The sequence below is a fragment of the Petromyzon marinus genome, chromosome 84 (assembly GCF_048934315.1).
Source record: "Petromyzon marinus isolate PM22_M1 ecotype Great Lakes invasive population chromosome 84, UKy_Petmar_22M1.pri1.0, whole genome shotgun sequence".
Lineage (NCBI taxonomy): Eukaryota > Metazoa > Chordata > Hyperoartia > Petromyzontiformes > Petromyzontidae > Petromyzon > Petromyzon marinus.
In genome coordinates, this window is record NC_133749.1 from 2,522,765 (window position 1) to 2,545,264 (window position 22,500).

A 22,500-nucleotide genomic window follows, 5' to 3' on the forward strand; every position below is an offset into this window, starting at 1 on the left:
TCCCATCAACCGGAGGCGAGGAATGGTGGTCGTGGTTACTTATGCCCCCACCGAAGATGAACATCCGTGGAGGGATGCAGGCAAAGCCGATGAGTCAGATGACTTCTATGACCTCCTGTCACAGGTGCTGGCTAAAGTGGCCCCTCGGGATAGAGTCATCATGTTGGGTGACTTTAATGCCCGAGTTGGTCATGATACTGGCACCTGGTCTGGAGTGATTGGAGGGCATGGGCCAGATCAGCTCAATAACAATGGTAGGAGGCTGCTAGATTTTTGTGCAGCCCATGGGCTTGTAATTACCAACACGCTGTTCCGGCATCGGCGCATCCACACAACATCATGGATGCATGCCGGGTCCAAGCAAGAACATCTGCTGGACTACATAGTGACGGACCAGCGGATGCGAGCCCATGTCCTTGACACCAGGACCTACCGTGGAGCTGATATGCCCTCTGACCATCGACTAGTCATCTGTAAGATGCGCCTGCCATTTCTTCCACTCCGGTGGTGGGTGGACACCCAGGACCCCATTCCGACCTAAAGTGGCCTGGTCTCAGTTATCTGATGAAAGTTGCAAGTGAGAATTTCATCATCGCTTGCGGCTGGGATTGGCATCGTCCCCGACTCCTCCTGATGTCGAGGGTAAATGGGCGAGGTTTAGGACTGTGACTCATGCAGCTGCAATGGCTGCTTTGGGTACGCGGTCCAGACCTCCCCAGAGACCCTGGCTGACAGAGGAGGTGTTCAGGATGGTTGAGAAAAAGCGACAGGCCCACTGTCATCGGCTACAGAATCCCACGTCAGAGAATGAGGAGGCTTACCGCAGCCTTCGCTCGGAGGTTCGGAGAGCCGTGAGGCGCTGCAAGGATGGGTGGTGGTCGCGGGTTGCTGAGGAGATGGAGTCTGCCTCAGTGGCCCGTGATCACAAATCTCTATTTAAACTCCATCAAAAAAGTAACCTGCAGCGCCACACCTATTACCATCATTAGGGGAAAAAACGGTGATCCAATCTCCGACCCCCAGGAACAGGTTTGCAGATTTGCTGAGCATTTCTGTGAGGTCCTGGGGGAGGGAAAATCCCTCAGCCAAGAAAACATCGTGGCACAAAGTGAGGATGACCCTGCTGAGGCTGCGGTGCCTCAAATATTGGAAGAAGTCACCCCCTGTGAGTGGCTGGCTGAGGTGCCATCTGTTGAGGAAGTAGTGAAGGCGATCCGGAGTCTGAGACCAGGAAAGGCAGCGGGCAGAGATGATCTCCCAATCGAAATGCTGAGGGAGGGTGGCGTTTGTGCACAGACTGCCCTATATGACATCATAACAACAGTCTGGACCACTGGACGGGTTCCGCAGGATTGGAAGGATGCCCTGGTGGTCCCCCTTTTTAAGAAGATGTTCTTGCTTGCTTTTTAAGAAGGGGGACTGCACAGACTGTAACAACTACAGGGGCATCTCACTCCTCAGTGTGCCGGGAAAGGTCCTGGCAAGGATTATTCAGCATCGCCTTGCCAGGCACGCTGAGGAGAGGCTTGCGGAGCCCCAATGCGGTTTCAGGAAAGGGCGGTCCTGCACAGATGCCATATTTTTTGTCCGTCTGCTACAACAGAGGTGTAGGGAATTTCAACAAGACCTACATCTCTGCTTTATTGACCTGGTCAAGGCCTATGATACCATCAGTAGGCCTGGGCTCTGGGTTGTTCTTCGTGCTTTTGGAGTACCTGACCCTCTGCTCACGATCATTAAGGACCTTCATGATGGTGAGCGGGCCCGGGTAAAACTACGTGGCCGGGAGTCAGAGCCATTCCCTGTACACCTTGGGGTGCGACAGAGATGTCCTCTGGCTCCCACATTATTTAACATCTATTTTGACCACGTAGTTCGTGAAGCCTTCAATAGCTGTACCGGGGGAATCTCCATATGGTACAGATATAATGGGAGGCTGATCGATGCCCGGGTGCGGTCAAGGGATGGCTCCCTATTGCTCAACCACGTTATGTATGCTGATGATTTGGTAATAGCTGCTCATTCAGAGGAGGAGTTGGAGACGCTGCTGCTGAGACTGGAGCGTGCCACTAAGAGGTGGGGCCTTACCATCAGCCCCACCAAAACTAAGCACCTGCCTGGGTATTTTGTACCATCGGACACTCCACCCCCACAACTCCCAATCGGTGATGGGGCAGTTGTGGAGAGAGTGGAGAGTTTCCCATACCTGGGCAGTGTGCTTATGACTGGCTCCAGTTTAACAGCAGAGGTCTCACTCCGAATCAGTCGAGCAGCAATATATTTTCATCGGTTGCGTAACGCTGTGTGGAAGCTACCTGGTCTGTCGCTCCGCACTAAGCTTCAGGTCTTCTCGGCCACGGTCATTCCCTCCCTTCTCTACACTTGCGAAACGTGGACCCCCCTAATGGAACATCTTCGCCGGTTAGAAACATTTAGGCTGGCCTGCCTACGATCCATTCTGGGTTTAACCAGACTGGATTGCGTGAGGAGCTCACAAATCCTTGAAAGATCTGGGCAAGGTCCCATCGGTGAGCTCCTCCGGCAGGCAAGGCTGCGATGGCTGGGTCATGTAGCCCGCATGCCCAGCCACCGCATGCCGAAACAGCTTTTGTTCGGCCGGATTGAGGGGGCTAAGCGGGCGCGGCACGGGCTAGAGAAGAGATGGAGTGATGTGGTACAGGAGGACGTGGAGCTGAGTGGACTTGCCGATGACCGGTACCAGCGGTGTCAAGATCGGCCTCTGTGGAGGAGGCTCGTGAAGGACGCTACTGGGCAGTTGGAGGCAGTCGCCCTCCAACAACAACGGAGGGCGGAGGAGCGACGCTCAGAACAACGAGCGGAGCGCCGGGTGGCTAAAGCACAGCAGGTTGGCACAATAGGGGGCACAGGTGGTGCATCAGCCAGTCATCTCAGTCAGTCGACCCGTGGCACCTGGGTCTGCCCCGTGACCTCCTGCCAGCGGGCGTTCGACACTTCACGTGGCCTCACGGTGCACATAGCCTGGTACAAGCGTCGTGGTGACGTCACCGCCACTTAGTGGCGAATGGCGGTTGTTGTTGTGTGTCTGTGTGTGTGTGTCTGTGTGTGTCTGTGTGTGTGTGTGTGTGTCTGTGTGTGGCTGTGTGTGTGTGGCTGTGTGTATGTGTCTGTGTGTGTGTGTGTCTGTGTGTGTGTCTTTCTGCATGTGTCTCTCTCCGTGTCTCACCGTGCGTGTCTCTCTGTGTGTGTCTCTCTGTGTGTCTCTCTGTGTGTGTCTCCCCGTGTCTCACCCGGCGTGTCTCACAGTGCGTGTCTCTCTGTGCGTGTCTCTCTGTGTGTCTCTCTGTGCGTGTCTCTCTGTGTGTCTCTCTGTGCGTGTCTCTCTGTGTGTCTCTCTGTGTGTGTCTCTCCGTGTCTCACCGTGCGTGTCTCTCTGTGTGTCTCTCTGTGTGTCTCTCTCTGTGTGTGTCTCTCCGTGTCTCACCCGGCGTGTCTCACCGTGCGTGTCTCCGTGGGTGTGCAGCAGCAGGAGGAGCAGCAGCAGCAGCAGCAGCAGCAGGGGCAGCATCAGCATCAGCAGCAGCAGGAGGTGGTGGTGGAGGCTTCTGTGGAGCAGCTTGAGGAGAGAAGCCGTAGCTTGCAGGAGGAGCTGCGGCTTCACAAGGCCGAGCTGCAGGCCAAGAGCGAGGAGCTGGACGTCCTCATCAGGTTGCCGGGATACCGGGTCGCCACGGTTACCGGGTTGCTAGGTCGCCACGGTTACCGGGTTGCTAGGTTGCTGGGTTGCTGGGTCACCATGGTTACTGGGTTGCTAGGTCACCATGGTTACTGGGTTGCTAGGTTACTGGGTTGCTAGGTCGCCATGGTTACTGGGTTGCTAGGTTAATGCATCGCCATGGTTACTGGGTTGCTAGGTGAGTGAGTGGGTGGGTGAGTGGGTGAGTGAGTGAGTTAGTGGGTGGGTGGGTGGGTGAGTGGGTGGGTGAGTGGGTGGGTGGGTGAATGAGCGAGCGGGCGAGCAGGCGGGTGAGCGTGTGTTTGTGTGTTCGTGTGTGCGTGTGTGTGTGTGCGTGCGTGTGTGTGTGTGTCACTGTGTGTGTGTGCGTGTGTGTCACTGTGTGTGTGTGCGTGTGTGCGTGTGTGTGTGTGAGCGTGTGTGTGTGTGTGTCACTGTGTGTGTGAGCGTGTGTGTGTGTGCGTGTGTGTGTCTGTGTGTCTGTGTGTGTGTGCGTGTGTGTGTGCGTGTGTGTCACTGTGTGTGTGTGCAGGTGCCTGCGTGACTTCCAGGTGCAGCGAGCGAGTCGCCTGGGTGAGCGTGGCGAGGTGAGCGTGGTGAGGAGGGTGCAGGTGAACCTGGCCAGAGCCACGTGGACCCTCACCGAGCCGGACGGGCAGCTCGCCATCGCCTCACTGCAGCTCAGGGACTTCGTGCACAGTAAGGTGAGCGGGCGGGTGAGTTGGTGAGTGGGTGAGTGGGTGGGTGAGCGGGCGGGTGAGTGAGTGGGTGAGTGAGTGGGTGAGTGAGTAGGTGAGTGGGTGAGTTGGTGGGTTAGTGGGTGAGTGGGTGAGTGGGCGGGTGAGTTGGTGGGTGGGTGAGTGGGTGGGTTGGTGAGTGGGTGAGCAAGTGGGTGAGTGGGTGAGCGGGTGGGTGAGTGAGTGAGTGTGTAAGTGTGTGTGTGTAAGTGTGTGTGTGTGTAAGTGTGTGTGTGTGTGTAAGTGTGTGTGTGTGTAAGTGTGTGTGTAAGTGTGTGTGTGTGTAAGTGTGTGTGTGTGTAAGTGTGTAAGTGTGTGTGTGTAAGTGTGTGTGTAAGTATGTGTAAGTGTGTGTGTGTAAGTGTAAGTGTGTGGAAGTGTGTGTGTGTGTGTAAATGTGTGTGTGTGTGTAAGTGTGTGTAAGTGTGTGTGTGTGTAAGTATGTGTAAGTGTGTGTGTGTAAGTGTGTGTGTGTAAATGTGTGTGTGTGTGTAAGTGTGTGTAAGTGTGTGTGTGTGTAAGTATGTGTAAGTGTGTGTGTGTAAGTGTGTGTGTGTAAGTGTGTGTGTGTGTGTAAATGTGTGTGTGTGTGTGTAAGTGTGTGTGTGTGTAAGTGTGTAAGTGTGTGTGTGTGTGTAAGTGTGTGTGTGTGTGTAAGTGTGTGTGTGTGTGTGTAAGTGAGTGTGTGTGTAAGTGTGTGTAAGTGTGTGTGTGTGTAAGTGTGTGTAAGTGTGTGTGTGTGTTCACCGGGCAGGTGAATCGCTCAGATGACACAGCTGAGCACCTGCTGGAGCTGGGCTGGTTCACGATGCACTCACTACTGCCCAACTTCCGGCAGGTGAACTTACACCACCACCACCACCACAACCACCACCACAACCACCACCACAACCACCACCACAACCACCACCACAACCACCACCACAACCACCATCACCACCACCATCACCACCACAACCATCACCACAACCACCACCACAACCACCATCACCACCACCACCACAACCACCATCACCACCATCACCACAACCACCACCATCACCACAACCACCACCACAACCACCACCACCACCACCACAACCACCATCACCACCACCATCACCATCACCACAACCACCACAACCACCACCACAACCACCACAACCACCATCACCCCAACCACCACCATAACCACCACAACCACCATCACCACCACCATCACCATCACGACAACCACCACGACAACCACCACAACCACCACCACAACCACCACAACCACCACCACCACCACAACCACCATCACCACCACAACCACCACAACCACCATCACCACCACCACAACCACCATCACCACAACCACCACAACCACCACAACCATCACCACCACAACCACCATCACCACCACAACCACCACCATCACCACCACCACAACCACCATCACCACCACCACACCCACCATCACCACAACCACCACAACCACCACAACCATCACCACCACAACCACCATCACCACCACCACAACCACCATCTCCACAACCACCACAACCATCACCACCACAACCACCATCACCACCACAACCATCACCACCACCACCACAACCACCACCATCACCACCACCACAACCACCATGACCACCACAACCACCACAACCACCAGAACCACCATCACCATCACCACCACAACCACCATCACCACAACCACCACAACCACCATCTCCACCACAACCACCATCTCCACCACAACCACCATCACCACCACAACCACCACCACCACCACAACCACCACCACAACCACCACAACCACCACAACCACCACCACAACCACCATCACAAACACCACCACCACAACCACCATCACCACAACCACCACCACAACCACCACAACCACCACCACAACCACCACCACCACCACCACCATCACCACCACCACAACCACCACAACCACCACCACAACCACCACCACCACCATCACCACCACAACCACCACAACCACCACAACCACCATCACCACCACCACAACCACCATCACCACAACCACCACAACCACCACAACCACCACAACCATCACCACCACACCACCATCACCACCACAACCACCACCACAACCACCACCACCACAACCACCATGACCACCACAACCACCACAACCACCATCACCACCACAACCACCATCACCACAACCACCACAACCACCATCTCCACCACAACCACCATCTCCACCACAACCACCATCACCACCACAACCACCACAACCACCATCACCACCACAACCACCATCACCACCACAACCACAACCACCACAACCACCATCACCACCACAACCACCACAACCACCACAACCATCACCACCACAACCACCATCACCACCATCACCACCATCACCACCACCATCACCACCACCACAACCACCACAACCACCATCACCACCATCACCACCATCACCACAACCACCACCACCACCACCACAACCACCACCATAGCCACCACAACCACCACAACCACCATCACCACCACCACCATCACCACCATCACCACCACCATCACCACCACCATCACCACCACAACCACCATCACCACCACCACAACCACCACAACCACCATCACCACAACCACCATCACCACCACAACCACCATCACCACCACCACAACCACCACAACCACCATCACCACAACCACCATCACCACCACAACGACCTTGTCGCCCACAGGAAGTGCTGATGCCCCAGAATGCAATGCAGCCGTGCCGCCACCTCGCCCTCAGAATCTTCAGCCGCGTGGGGCCCCCAGTGGGTGGCATCTCTGTGAAGGAGCACTTCGAGGTGAGCGTGGGGTGAGTGGTGTGGTGAGTGTGGGGTGAGCGTGGGGTGAGTGGTGTGGTGAGTGGTGTGGTGAGTGGTGTGGTGAGTGTGAAGGAGCACTTCGAGGTGAGCGTGGGGGTGAGCGTGGGGTGGTGAGTGTGGGGGTGAGTGTGAGGGTGAGTGGTGTGGTGAGTGTGGGGTGAGCGTGGGGTGAGTGGTGTGGTGAGTGTGGGGTGAGCAGTGTGGTGAGTGTGGGGGTGAGTGTGGGGTAAGCGTGGGGTGAGTGGTGTGGTGAGCGTGGAGTGAGCGTGGGGTGAGCGTGGGGTGAGCGTGGGGTGAGTGTGGGGTGAGTGGTGTGGTGAGTGGTGTGGTGAGTGTGGGGTGAGCGTGGGGTGAGCGGTGTGGTGAGTGGTGTGGTGAGTGGTGTGGTGAGTGTGAAGGAGCACTTCGAGGTGAGCGTGGGGGTGAGCGTGGGGTGGTGAGTGTGGGGGTGAGTGTGAGGGTGAGTGGTGTGGTGAGCGTGGGGTGAGCGTGGGGTGAGCGTGGGGTGAGCGTGGGGTGAGTGTGGGGTGAGTGGTGTGGTGAGCGTGGGGTGAGCGGTGTGGTGAGTGGTGTGGTGAGTGGTGTGGTGAGCGTGGAGTGAGCGTGGGGTGAGCGTGGGGGTGAGTGTGGGGGTGAGTGTGGGGTGAGCGTGGGGTGAGTGGTGTGGTGAGTGTGGGGGTGAGTGTGGGGGTGAGCGTGGGGGTGAGTGGTGGGGTGAGCGTGGGGGTGAGCGTGGGGGTGAGCGTGGGGTGAGTGTGGGGGTTAGTGTGAAGGAGCACTTCGGGGTGAGCGTGGGGTGAGTGTGGGGTGAGCGTGGGGTGAGTGGTGTGGTGAGTGTGTGGTGAGTGGTGTGGTGAGTGGTGTGGTGAGTGTGGGGGTGAGCGTGGGGTGAGCAGTGTGGTGAGTGGAGTGGTGAGTGGTGTGGTGAGCGTGGGGTGAGTGGTGTGGTGAGCGGTGTGGTGAGCGTGGGGTGAGTGGTGTGGTGAGTGTGGGGGTGAGTGTGGGGGGGGTGAGTGTGGGGGGGGTGAGCGTGGGGGTGAGTGTGGGGTGAGTGTGGGGGGGGGTGAGTGTGGGGGTGAGTGTGGGGGTGAGTGGTGTGGTGAGTGTGGGGGTGAGTGGTGTGGTGAGTGTGGGGGTGAGTGGTGTGGTGAGTGTGGGGGTGAGCGGGGGTGGTGAGCGTGGGGGTGAGTGTGGGGGTGAGCGTGGGGTGAGTGTGGGGGTGAGTGTGGGAGGAGTGTGGGGGTGAGTGTGGGGGTGAGTGTGGGGGTGAGTGTGGGGGGTGAGCGTGGGGGTGAGCGTGGGGGTGAGCGTGTGGGGTGAGCGTGTGTGGTGAGCGTGTGTGGTGAGCGGTGTGGTGAGCGGTGTGTTGACGGTGTTGAATCTCTCACCACCACCACCATCATCACAGTGCCTTACGAGATGTTGACCACCTCGCCCGGTCTGCCGGAGCCCGTCGGTTCGGCACCGGACCCCTGCTGCTGTAAATGTATAGCCCCCCCCCCCCCGTGCCCCCCCCCGTGCCCCCCCCCGTGCCCCCCCCCAAGGTGAACGTAGTGCCGCTGGAACTACGCCTCACCTACCACCTCTTTAAGAGGCTCATGAGCTTCTTGTTCCCTGGGAGAGCCACGGACGACGAGGAGGACGAGTCCTCAGCAGGACTCGTCGCTGACGATGACAAATCTCGACTCGTCACTACAGGTGCTCACCACTCGCTCACCAATTGCTCACCACTCGCTCACCACTTACTCACCACTCACCAATTACTCACAGACTCACTCACTAACTCACTCACTCACTCACTAACTCACTCACTCACTAACTCACTCACTCACCACTCGCTCACCACTTACCACTCACCATTTACTACAAAACTCACTAACTAACTCACTCACTAACTACACCACTCACTCACTACACCACTCACTCACTCACCACTCACTCACTACACCACTCACTCACTACACTCACTCACTCACTACACCACTCACTCACTACACCACTCACTCACTACACCACTCACTCACCACTTGCTCACCAATTACTCACCGCTCACCAATTACTACAACACTCACTCACTCACTAACTCACTCACTCACTCACTCACTAACTCACTCACTCACCACTCGCTCACCACTTACCACTCACCATTTACTACAAAACTCACTAACTAACTCACTCACTCACTCACTAACTACACCACTCACTCACTACACCACTCACTCACTCACCACTCACTCACTACACCACTCACTCACTACACTCACTCACTACACCACTCACTCACTACACCACTCACTCACCACTTGCTCACCAATTACTCACCGCTCACCAATTACTACAACACTCACTCACTCACTAACTCACTCACTCACTAACTCACTCACTCACTCACCACTCGCTCACCACTTACCACTCACCATTTACTACAAAACTCACTAACTCACTCACTCACTAACTACACCACTCACTCACTACACCACTCACTCACTCACCACTCACTCACTACACCACTCACTCACTACACTCACTCACTCACTACACCACTCACTCACTACACCACTCACTCACCACTTGCTCACCAATTACTCACCGCTCACCAATTACTACAACACTCACTCACTCACTAACTAACTAACTCACTCACTCACTCACTCACTAACTCACTCACTCACTCACTAACTCACTCACTCACCACTCGCTCACCACTTACCACTCACCATTTACTACAAAACTCACTAACTAACTCACTCACTCACTAACTACACCACTCACTCACTACACCACTCACTCACTCACCACTCACTCACTACACCACTCACTCACTACACTCACTCACTACACCACTCACTCACTCACTACACCACTCACTCACTACACCACTCACTCACCACTCGCTCACCAATTACTCACCGCTCACCAATTACTACAACACTCACTCACTAACTAACTCACTCACTCACTCACTAACTCACTCACTCACCACTCGCTCACCACTTACCACTCACCATTTACTACAAAACTCACTAACTAACTCACTCACTCACTAACTACACCACTCACTCACTACACCACTCACTCACTCACCACTCACTCACTACACCACTCACTCACTACACTCACTCACTCACTACACCACTCACTCACTCACTACACCACTCACTCACTACACCACTCACTCACCACTCACTCACCAATTACTCACCGCTCACCAATTACTACAACACTCACTCACTAACTCACTCACTCACTCACTAACTCACTCACTCACTCACCACTCGCTCACCACTTACTCACCACTCACCATTCACTACAAAACTCACTAACTAACTCACTCACTCACTCACTAACTACACCACTCACTCACTACACCACTCACTCACTCACCACTCACTACACCACTCACTCACTACACTCACTCACTCACTACACCACTCACTCACTCACTACACCACTCACTCACTACACCACTCACTCACCACTCGCTCACCAATTACTCACCGCTCCCCAATTACTACAACACTCACTCACTCACTAACTCACTCACTCACTCACTAACTCACTCACTCACCACTCGCTCACCACTTACTCACCACTCACCATTCACTACAAAACTCACTAACTCACTCACTCACTAACTACACCACTCACTCACTACACCACTCACTCACTCACCACTCACTCACTACACCACTCACTCACTACACTCACTCACTCACTACACCACTCACTCACTCACTACACCACTCACTCACTACACCACTCACTCACCAATTACTCACCGCTCACCAATTACTACAACACTCACTCACTCACTAACTCACTCACTCACTACACCACTCACTCACTACACCACTCACTCACTACACCACTCACTCACTCACTACACCACTCACTCACTACACCACTCACTCACCAATTACTCACCGCTCACCAATTACTACAACACTCACTCACTCACTCACTAACTCACTCACTCACCACTCGCTCACCACTTACTCACCACTCACCATTTACTACAAAACTCACTAACTCACTCACTCACTAACTACACCACTCACTCACTACACCACTCACTCACTCACTACACCACTCACTCACTCACTCATCCACTCACTCACTAACTCACCACTTAATACACCACTCACTCACTCACCAGTGGTCCTGTTTTGTGTGTGTCTGTGTGTGTCTGTGTGTGTGTGTGTCTGTGTGTGTGTCCGTGTGTGTCTGTGTGTGTGTGTGTCTGTGTGTGTGTGTGTCTGTGCGTGCATATGTCTGTGTGTGTGTGTGTCTGTGTGTGTGTGTGTGTCTGTGTGTGTGTGTGTCTGTGTGTGTGTCTGTGTGTGTGTGTCTGTGTGTGTGGGTCTGTGTGTGTGGGTCTGTGTGTGTGTGTGTCTGTGTGTGTGTGTCTGTGTGTGTGTGTCTGTGCGTGCATATGTCTGTGTGTGTGTGTGTGTCTGTGTGTGTCTGTGTGTGTGTGTCTGTGTGTGTGTGTCTGTGTGTGTGTCTGTGTGTGTGTGTCTGTGTGTGTGGGTCTGTGTGTGTGTGTGTCTGTGTGTATGTGACTGTGTGTGTGACTGTGTGTGACTTGTGTGTCTGTGTGTGTCTGTCTGTGTGTGTGTGACTGTGTGTATGTGACTGTGTCTGTCTGTGTCTCTGTGTGTGTGTATGACTGTGTGTGTGTCTGTGTGTGTGTCTGTGTGTCTGTGTGTGTGTGTGTCTGTGTGTGTGTCTGTGTGTGTGGGTGTGGGTCTGTGTGTGTCTGTGTGTGTGTGTGTCTTTGACTGTGTGACTGTGTGTGTATAACTGTGTGTGTGACTGTGTGTCTGTGTGTGTGTCTGTGTGTGTGGGTCTGTGTGTGTGTCTGTGTGTGTGTGTGTGACTGTGTGTGTGTGTCTCTGACTGTGTGACTGTGTGTGTATAACTGTGTGTATGACTGTGTGTGTGACTGTGTGTATGACTGTGTGTGTCTGTGTGTGTGTGTGTCTGTGTGTGTGTGTCTGTGTGTGTGGGTCTGTGTGTGACTGTGTGTGTGTGTGTGACTGTGTGTGTCTCTGACTGTGTGACTGTGTGTGTATAACTGTGTGTATGACTGTGTGTGTGTCTCTGACTGTGTGACTGTGTGTGTGTGACTGTGTGTGTATAACTGAGTGTATGACTGTGTGTGTGTCTCTGACTGTGTGACTGTGTGTGTGTGACTGTGTGTGTATAACTGTGTGTATGACTGTGTGTATGACTGTGTGTGTGACTGTGTGACTGACTGTGTGTGTGTGTGACTGTGTGTCTCTTGTCTCTGACTGTGTGTGTACACTGTGTGTCTCTGTGTGTGTGTGACTGTGTGTGTGACTGTGTGTGTGTGACTGTGTGTGTGACTGTGTGTGTGACTGTGTGTGTGACTGTGTGTGACTGTGACTGTGTGTGACTGTGTGTGTGACTGTGTGTGTGACTGTGTGACTGTGTCTCTGACTGTGTGTGTACACTGTGTGTCTCTGTCTGTGTGTTAGGGATCCGCCGGACTCAGCTGGTGGGTGATGACCCCCCGGGCCCCCTCCCTCGCCAAGGGGGGGGGCTGCCCCGGGGGGGAGCTCTCAGAAGATCATTCCGTAGGACCCCCCAAGAGGTGACACACACACACACAGTCACACACACAGTCACACACACAGACAGTCACACAGTCACACACACAGTGTACACACAGTCACACACACACAGTCACACACACAGTGTACACAGTCACACAGTGTACACACACACAGTCACACAGTCACACACACACAGTGTACACAGTCACACAGTCACACACACACACAGTGTACACACACAGTGTACACAGTCACACAGTGTACACACACACAGTCACACAGTCACACACACACACAGTGTACACACACAGTGTACACAGTCATACAGTGTACACACACACAGTCACACAGTCACACACACACAGTGTACACAGTCACACAGTGTACACACACACAGTGTACACACACAGTGTACACAGTCACACAGTGTACACAGTCACACAGTGTACACAGTCACACAGTGTACACACACACAGTGTACACACACAGTGTACACAGTCACACAGTGTACACAGTCACACAGTGTACACAGTCACACAGTGTACACACACACAGTGTACACACACAGTGTACACAGTCACACAGTGTACACAGTCACACAGTGTACACACACACAGTGTACACACACAGTGTACACAGTCACACAGTGTACACACACACAGTCACACAGTCACACACACACACAGTGTACACACACAGTCACACAGTCACCCAGTGTACACACACAGTCACACACACAGTCACACACACAGTCACACACAGTCACACAGTGTACACACACAGTCACACACACAGTCACACAGTGTACACACACAGTCACACAGTCACACAGTCACACACACAGTCACACAGTGTACACACACAGTCACACACACAGTGTACACACACAGTCACACACAGTCACACAGTCACACACACAGTCACACACACAGTCACACACAGTCACACACACACAGTGTACACACACACAGTGTACACACACACAGTGTACACACACACACAGTGTACACACACAGTGTACACACACACACAGTGTACACACACAGTGTACACACACACAGTGTACACACACACAGTCACACACACACAGACAGACACACACACAGTCACACACACAGTCACACTCACAGTCACACACACAGACACACACACACAGTCACACACACACAGTCACACAGTGTGCACACACAGTCACACAGTCACACACACACACATAGTCACACACAGTCACACACACACACACAGTCACACACACAGTCACACACAGTCACACACAGTCACACGCACACACACAGTCACACAGACACACACAGTCACACACACAGTCACACACACAGTCACACACAGTCACACACACAGACACACACACACAGTCACACACACAGTCACACACACAGTCACACACGCACACAGTCACACACACACAGTCAGACACAGTCACACACACACACAGTCACGCACACACAGTCACACACACACACACACAGTCACACACACACAGTCACACACACAGTTATGCACACAGTCACGCACACAGTCACACACACAGTCACACACAACAACAACAACCGCCATTCGCCACTAAGTGGCGGTGACGTCACCACGACGCTTGTGCCAGGCTATGTGCACCGTGAGGCCACGTGAAGTGTCGAACGCCCGCTGGCAGGAGGTCACTGGGCAGACCCAGGTGCCACGGGTCGACTGACTGAGATGACTGGCTGATGCACCACCTGTGCCCCCTACTGTGCCAATCTGCTGTGCTTTAGCCACCCGGCGCTCCGCTCGTTGTTCTGAGCGTCGCTCCTCCGCCCTCCGTTGTTGTTGGAGGGCGACTGCCTCCAACTGCCCAGTAGCGTCCTTCACGAGCCTCCTCCACAGAGGCCGATCTTGACATCGCTGGTACCAGTCATCGGCAAGTTCACTCAGCTCCACGTCCTCCTGTACCACATCACTCCATCTCTTCTCTAGCCCGTGCCGCGCCCGCTTAGCCCCCTCAATCCGGCCAAACAAAAGCTGTTTCGGCATGCGGTGGCTGGGCATGCGGGCTACATGACCCAGCCATCGCAGCCTTGCCTGCCGGAGGAGCTCACTGATGGGACCCTGCCCAGATCTTTCAAGGATTTGTGAACTCCTCACACAATCCAGTCTGGTTAAACCCAGGATGGATCGTAGGCAGGCCAGCCTAAATGTTTCTAACCGGCGAAGATGTTCCATTAGGGGGGTCCACGTTTCGCAAGCGTAGAGAAGGGAGGGAATGACCGTGGCCGAGAAGACCTGAAGCTTAGTGCGGAGCGACAGACCAGGTAGCTTCCACACAGCGTTACGCAACCGATGAAAAGATATTGCCGCTCGACTGATTCGGAGTGAGACCTCTGCTGTTAAACTGGAGCCAGTCATAAGCACACTGCCCAGGTATGGGAAACTCTCCACTCTCTCCACAACTGCCCCATCACCGATTGGGAGTTGTGGGGGTGGAGTGTCCGATGGTACAAAATACCCAGGCAGGTGCTTAGTTTTGGTGGGGCTGATGGTAAGGCCCCACCTCTTAGTGGCACGCTCCAGTCTCAGCAGCAGCGTCTCCAACTCCTCCTCTGACTGAGCAGCTATTACCAAATCATCAGCATACATAACGTGGTTGAGCAATAGGGAGCCATCCCTTGACCGCACCCGGGCATCGATTAGCCTCCCATTATATCTGTACCATATGGAGATTCCCTCGGTACAGCTATTGAAGGCTTCACGAACTACGTGGTCAAAATATATGTTAAATAATGTGGGAGCCAGAGGACATCCCTGTCGCACCCCAAGGTGTACAGGGAATGGCTCTGACTCCCGGCCACGTAGTTTTACCCGGGCCCGCTCACCATCATGAAGGTCCTTAATGATCGTGAGCAGAGGGTCAGGTACTCCAAAAGCACGAAGAACGACCCAGAGCCAAGGCCTACTGATGGTATCATAGGCCTTGACCAGGTCAATAAAGCAGAGATGTAGGTCTTGTTGGAATTCCCTACACCTCTGCTGTAGCAGACGGACAGAAAATATGGCATCTTTGCAGGACCGCCCTTTCCTGAAACCGCATTGGGGCTCCGCAAGCCTCTCCTCAGCGTGCCTGGCAAGGCGATGCTGAATAATCCTTGCCAGGACCTTTCCCGGCACACTTAGGAGTGAGATGCCCCGTAGTTGTTACAGTCTGTGTGGTCCCCCTTCTTAAAAAGGGGGACCACCAGGGCATCCTTCCAATCCTGCGGAACCCGTCCAGTGGTCCAGACTGTTGTTATGATGTCATATAGGGCAGTCTGTGCACAAACGCCACCCTCCCTCTGCATTTCGCTTGGGAGATCATCTCTGCCCGCTGCCTTTCCTGGTCTCAGACTCCGGATCGCCTTCAATACTTCCTCAGCAGATGGCACCTCAGCCAGCCACTCACAGGGGGTGACTTCTTCCAATATTTGAGGCACCGCAGCCTCAGCAGGGTCATCCTCACTTTGTGCCACAATGTTTTCCTGGCTGAGGGATTTTCCCTCCCCCAGGACCTCACAGAAATGCTCAGCAAATCTGCGAACCTGTTCCTGGGGGTCGGAGATTGGATCACCGTTTTTTCCCTAATGATGGTAATAGGTGTGGCGCTGCAGGTTACTTTTTTGATGGAGTTAAATAGAGATTTGTGATCACGGGCCACTGAGGCAGACTCCATCTCCTCAGCAACCCGCGACCACCACCCATCCTTGCAGCGCCTCACGGCTCTCCGAACCTCCGAGCGAAGGCTGCGGTAAGCCTCCTCATTCTCTGACGTGGGATTCTGTAGCCGATGACAGTGGGCCTGTCGCTTTTTCTCAACCATCCTGAACACCTCCTCTGTCAGCCAGGGTCTCTGGGGAGGTCTGGACCGCGTACCCAAAGCAGCCATTGCAGCTGCATGAGTCACAGTCCTAAACCTCGCCCATTTACCCTCGACATCAGGAGGAGTCGGGGACGATGCCAATCCCAGCCGCAAGCGATGATGAAATTCTCGCTTGCAACTTTCATCAGATAACTGAGACCAGGCCACTTTATGTTGGAATGGGGTCCTGGGTGTACACCCACCACCGGAGTGGAAGAATGGCAGGCGCATCTTACAGATGACTAGTCGATGGTCAGAGGGCAGATCAGCTCCACGGTAGGTCCTGGTGTCAAGGACATGGGCTCGCATTCGCTGGTCCGTCACTATGTAGTCCAGCAGATGTTCTTGCTTGAACCCGGCATGCATCCATGATGTTGTGTGGATGCGCCGATGCCGGAACAGCGTGTTGGTAATTACAATCCCATGGGCTGCACAAAAATCTAGCAGCCTCCTACCATTGTTATTGAGCTGATCTGGCCCATGCCCTCCAATCACTCCAGACCAGGTGCCAGTATCATGACCAACTCGGGCATTGAAGTCACCCAACATGATGACTCTATCCCGAGGGGCCACTTTAGCCAGCACCTGTGACAGGAGGTCATAGAGGCATCTGACTCATCGGCTTTGCCTGCATCCCTCCACGGATGTTCATCTTCGGTGGGGGCATAAGTAACCACGACCACCATTCCTCGCCTCCGGTTGATGGGAAGGCGAGCCCAAAGTAGCCTGGGGCTTAGAGCTTCCCACACCTCACCGCCACGCTCCCACGCCCCCTTCATTCTTTTGTTCAAAAGAAGACCCACACCCTGTTGTTTGGCAGTCTGCTGCCCCGAGTAGAGGACTGTCCACCCCTCATGGTGGCAGGAGCCAGAGCCGGTCCACCGGACCTCCTGAATGCCGCATAGATCCAGGCGGTACCGGTCCAGCTCCCGACAGAGGAGTGGCAGCCTCTCCTCTGCAGTGAGCGTTCGAACATTCCACGTGGCCACCCGTAGTGGCTTTTCGTTGTTTCTGGAGTAGCCCCGAGGGTAGGTATTCAATCTCCTGGCTCCGCCACACACACACACAGACACACACACACAGTCACACACACAGTCACACACACAGTCACACACACAGTCACACACACAGACACACACAGTCACACACGCAGTCACACACACAAATACAGTGTTACACACACAGTCACACACACAGACACACACACGCAGTCACACACACAGACACACACACACAGACACACACACAGACACACACACACAGACACACACACACAGTGACACACACACACAGTCACACACAGACACACACACACACACAGTCACACACACACACACAGACACACACACACACATACAACAACAACAACCGCCATTCGCCACTAAGTGGCGGTGACGTCACCACGACGCTTGTGCCAGGCTATGTGCACCCTGAGGCCACGTGAAGTGTCGAACGCCCGCTGGCAGGAGGTCACGGGGCAGACCCAGGTGCCACGGGTCGACTGACTGTCTCCCTGTGTGTCTCCCCGTGTCTCCCCGAGTCTCCACGTGTGTCTCCACGTGCGTCTCCCCGTGTCTCCCCGTGTCTCTCCGTGTGTCCCCGCGTGTCTCTCTGCGTGTCTCCCCGTGTCTCCCCGTGTGTCTCCCCGTGTCTCCCCGTGTCTCCCCGCGTGTCTCCCCGTGTGTCTCCCCGTGTGTCTCCGTGTCTCCCCGTGTCTCCCCGTGTGTCTCCCCGTGTCTCCCCATGTGCCTCCCCTGTGTCCCCGTGTGTCTCCCCGTGTCTCCCCGTGTCTCCCCGCGTGTCTCCCACATGAGCAGCAGCCGCCTGCCGTCTTCGACGACATCGAGAAGATGAAAGAGCGGGCGGCACGGAACCACTCATTCATTTACATCAAGATTCCACAGGTACCCATCACGGTGAGCTACAAGGTGAGTGGGAGACACACGGAGAGACACGGGGAGACACACGGGGAGACACGGGGAGACACACGGGGAGACACGCGGGGAGACACGCGGGGAGACACGCGGGGAGACACGGGGAGACACGGGGAGACACGGGGAGACACTCATTCATTTACATCAAGATTCCACAGGTACCCATCACGGTGAGCTACAAGGTGAGTGGGAGACACACGGAGAGACACGGGGAGACACACGGGGAGACACGGGGAGACACACGGGGAGACACGCGGGGAGACACGCGGGGAGACACGCGGGGAGACACGGGGAGACACGGGGAGACACGGGGAGACACTCATTCATTTACATCAAGATTCCACAGGTACCCATCACGGTGAGCTACAAGGTGAGTGGGAGACACACGGAGAGACACGGGGAGACACACGGGGAGACACGGGGAGACACACGGGGAGACACGCGGGGAGACACGCGGGGAGACACGCGGGGAGACACGGGGAGACACGGGGAGACACGGGGAGACACTCATTCATTTACATCAAGATTCCACAGGTACCCATCACGGTGAGCTACAAGGTGAGTGGGAGACACACGGTGAGACACACGGGGAGACACGGGGAGACACGGGGAGACACACGGGGAGACACGGGGAGACACGGGGAGACACGGGGAGATACACGGAGAGACACACGGGGAGACACGGGGAGACACGGGGAGACACGGGGAGACACTCATTCATTTACATCAAGATTCCACAGGTACCCATCACGGTGAGCTACAAGGTGAGTGGGAGACACACGGGGAGACACGGGGAGACACGGGGAGACACACGGAGAGACACGGGGAGACACGGGGAGACACACGGGGAGACACGGGGAGACACACGGAGAGACACTCGGAGAGACACTCATTCATTTACATCAAGATTCCACAGGTACCCATCACGGTGAGCTACAAGGTGAGTGGGAGACACACGGGGAGACACGGGGAGACACGGGGAATCACTCATTTATTTAGAGCCGTTACCCCACGTGACCCCCACGTGACCCCCACGTGACCCCCACGTGACCCCCACGTGACACCCCCACGTGACCAGGGAGAGAAGGAGAAGAACATAGAGGACGTGAAGGACTTCCAGCTGGTGCTGCCCCCACGTGACCCCCACGTGACCCCCATGTGACCCCCACGTGACCCCCATGTGACCCCTTGTGACCCCCACGTGACCAGGGAGAGAAGGAGAAGAACATAGAGGACGTGAAGGACTTCCAGCTGGTGCTGCCCCCATGTGACCCCCACGTGACCCCCATGTGACCCCCACGTGACCCCCATGTGACCCCTTGTGACCCCCACGTGACCCCACGTGACCCCCACGTGACTCCCACGTGACCAGGGAGAGAAGGAGAAGAACATAGAGGACGTGAAGGACTTCCAGCTGGTGCTGCCCCCTTGTGACCCCCACGTGACCCCCACGTGACCCCACGTGACCCCCACGTGACCAGGGAGAGAAGGAGAAGAACATAGAGGACATGAAGGACTTCCACCTGGTGCTGCCCCCTTGTGACCCCCACGTGACCCCATGTGACCCCCACGTGACCCCCACGTGACCCCCACGTGACCAGGGAGAGAAGGAGAAGAACATAGAGGACGTGAAGGACTTCCAGCTGGTGCTGCCCCCATGTGACCCCCACGTGACCCCTTGTGACCCCCACGTGACCCCCACGTGACCCCCCCACGTGACCCCCACGTGACCAGGGAGAGAAGGAGAAGAACATAGAGGACGTGAAGGACTTCCAGCTGGTGCTGCCCCCTTGTGACCCCCACGTGACCCCCTTGTGACCCCCACGTGACCCCCACGTGACCCCACGTGACCCCCACGTGACCAGGGAGAGAAGGAGAAGAACATAGAGGATGTGAAGGACTTCCAGCTGGTGCTGCCCCCTTGTGACCCCCACGTGATCCCCTTGTGACCCCCACGTGACCCCCACGTGACCCCACGTGACCCCCACGTGACCAGGGAGAGAAGGAGAAGAACATAGAGGACGTGAAGGACTTCCAGCTGGTGCTGCCCCCATGTGACCCCCACGTGACCCCCATGTGACCCCCACGTGACCCCCACGTGACCCCCACGTGACCCCCCCACGTGACCAGGGAGAGAAGGAGAAGAACATAGAGGACATGAAGGACTTCCAGCTGGTGCTGCCCCCTTGTGACCCCCATGTGACCCCCATGTGACCCCCACGTGACCCCCACGTGACCCCCACGTGACCCCCACGTGACCAGGGAGAGAAGGAGAAGAACGTAGAGGACGTGAAGGACTTCCAGCTGGTGCTGCCCCATGTGACCCCCACGTGACCCCCATGTGACCCCCACGTGACCCCCACGTGACCCCCACGTGACCCCCACGTGACCAGGGAGAGAAGGAGAAGAACATAGAGGACGTGAAGGACTTCCAGCTGGTGCTGCCCCCATGTGACCCCCACGTGACCCCCACGTGACCCCTACATGACCCCTTGTGACCCCCACGTGACCCCCACGTGACCAGGGAGAGAAGAAGAACATAGAGGATGTGAATGACTTCCAGCTGGTGCTGCCCCCTTGTGACCCCCACGTGACCCCCATGTGACCCCCACGTGACCCCCACGTGACCCCCACGTGACCCCCACATGACCAGGGAGAGAAGGAGAAGAACATAGAGGACGTGAAGGACTTCCAGCTGGTGCTGCCCCCTTGTGACCCCCACGTGACCCCCACGTGACCCCCACGTGACCCCCCCACGTGACCAGGGAGAGAAGGAGAAGAACATAGAGGACGTGAAGGACTTCCAGCTGGTGCTGCCCCCTTGTGACCCCCACGTGACCCCCACGTGACCCCCACGTGACCCCCCCACGTGACCAGGGAGAGAAGGAGAAGAACATAGAGGACGTGAAGGACTTCCAGCTGGTGCTGCCTCCTTGTGACCCCCACGTGACCCCCACGTGACCCCCATGTGACCCCCACGTGACCCCCACGTGACCCCCACGTGACCCCCCCACGTGACCAGGGAGAGAAGGAGAAGAACATAGAGGACGTGAAGGACTTCCAGCTGGTGCTGCCCCCATGTGACCCCCACGTGACCCCCTTGTGACCCCCACGTGACCCCCACGTGACCCCCACGTGACCCCCACGTGACCAGGGAGAGAAGGAGAAGAACATAGAGGACGTGAAGGACTTCCAGCTGGTGCTGCCCCCTTGTGACCCCCACGTGACCCCCACGTGACCCCCACGTGACCCCACGTGACCCCCACGTGACCAGGGAGAGAAGTTGAAGAACATAGAGGACGTGAAGGACTTCCAGCTGGTGCTGCCCCCATGTGACCCCCACGTGACCCCTTGTGACCCCCACGTGACCCCTACGTGACCCCCACGTGACCCCACGTGACCCCCACGTGACCAGGGAGAGAAGGAGAAGAACATAGAGGACGTGAAGGACTTCCAGCTGGTGCTGCCCCCATGTGACCCCCACGTGACCCCTTGTGACCCCCACATGACCCCCACGTGACCAGGGAGAGAAGGAGAAGAACATAGAGGACGTGACGGACTTCCAGCTGGTGCTGCCCCCTTGTGACCCCCTTGTGACCCCCACGTGACCCCCTTGTGACCCCCACGTGACCCCCATGTGACCCCCACGTGACCCCCACGTGACCCCCACGTGACCCCACGTGACCCCCCACGTGACCAGGGAGAGAAGGAGAAGAACATAGAGGACGTGAAGGACTTCCAGCTGGTGCTGCCCCCTTGTGACCCCTTGTGACCCCCACGTGACCCCCACGTGACCCCACGTGACCCCCACATGACCCCCACGTGACCAGGGAGAG

The 22,500-nt window shown here is 55.9% G+C and overlaps 1 protein-coding gene across 1 annotated transcript in view; it reads left to right on the forward strand.

Annotated features, from left to right (window-relative positions):
• Window positions 1-22,500, forward strand: part of BLTP2 (bridge-like lipid transfer protein family member 2) — a 107,406-nt gene that overhangs the window by 80,361 nt on the left and 4,545 nt on the right. Inside the window, 7 exon segments of the mRNA XM_076057800.1 lie at window positions 3,566-3,687; window positions 4,248-4,419; window positions 5,207-5,290; window positions 7,140-7,250; window positions 8,816-8,969; window positions 12,773-12,888; window positions 18,548-18,658. Of these exon segments, the coding sequence (XP_075913915.1) occupies window positions 3,566-3,687; window positions 4,248-4,419; window positions 5,207-5,290; window positions 7,140-7,250; window positions 8,816-8,969; window positions 12,773-12,888; window positions 18,548-18,658 (870 nt within the window).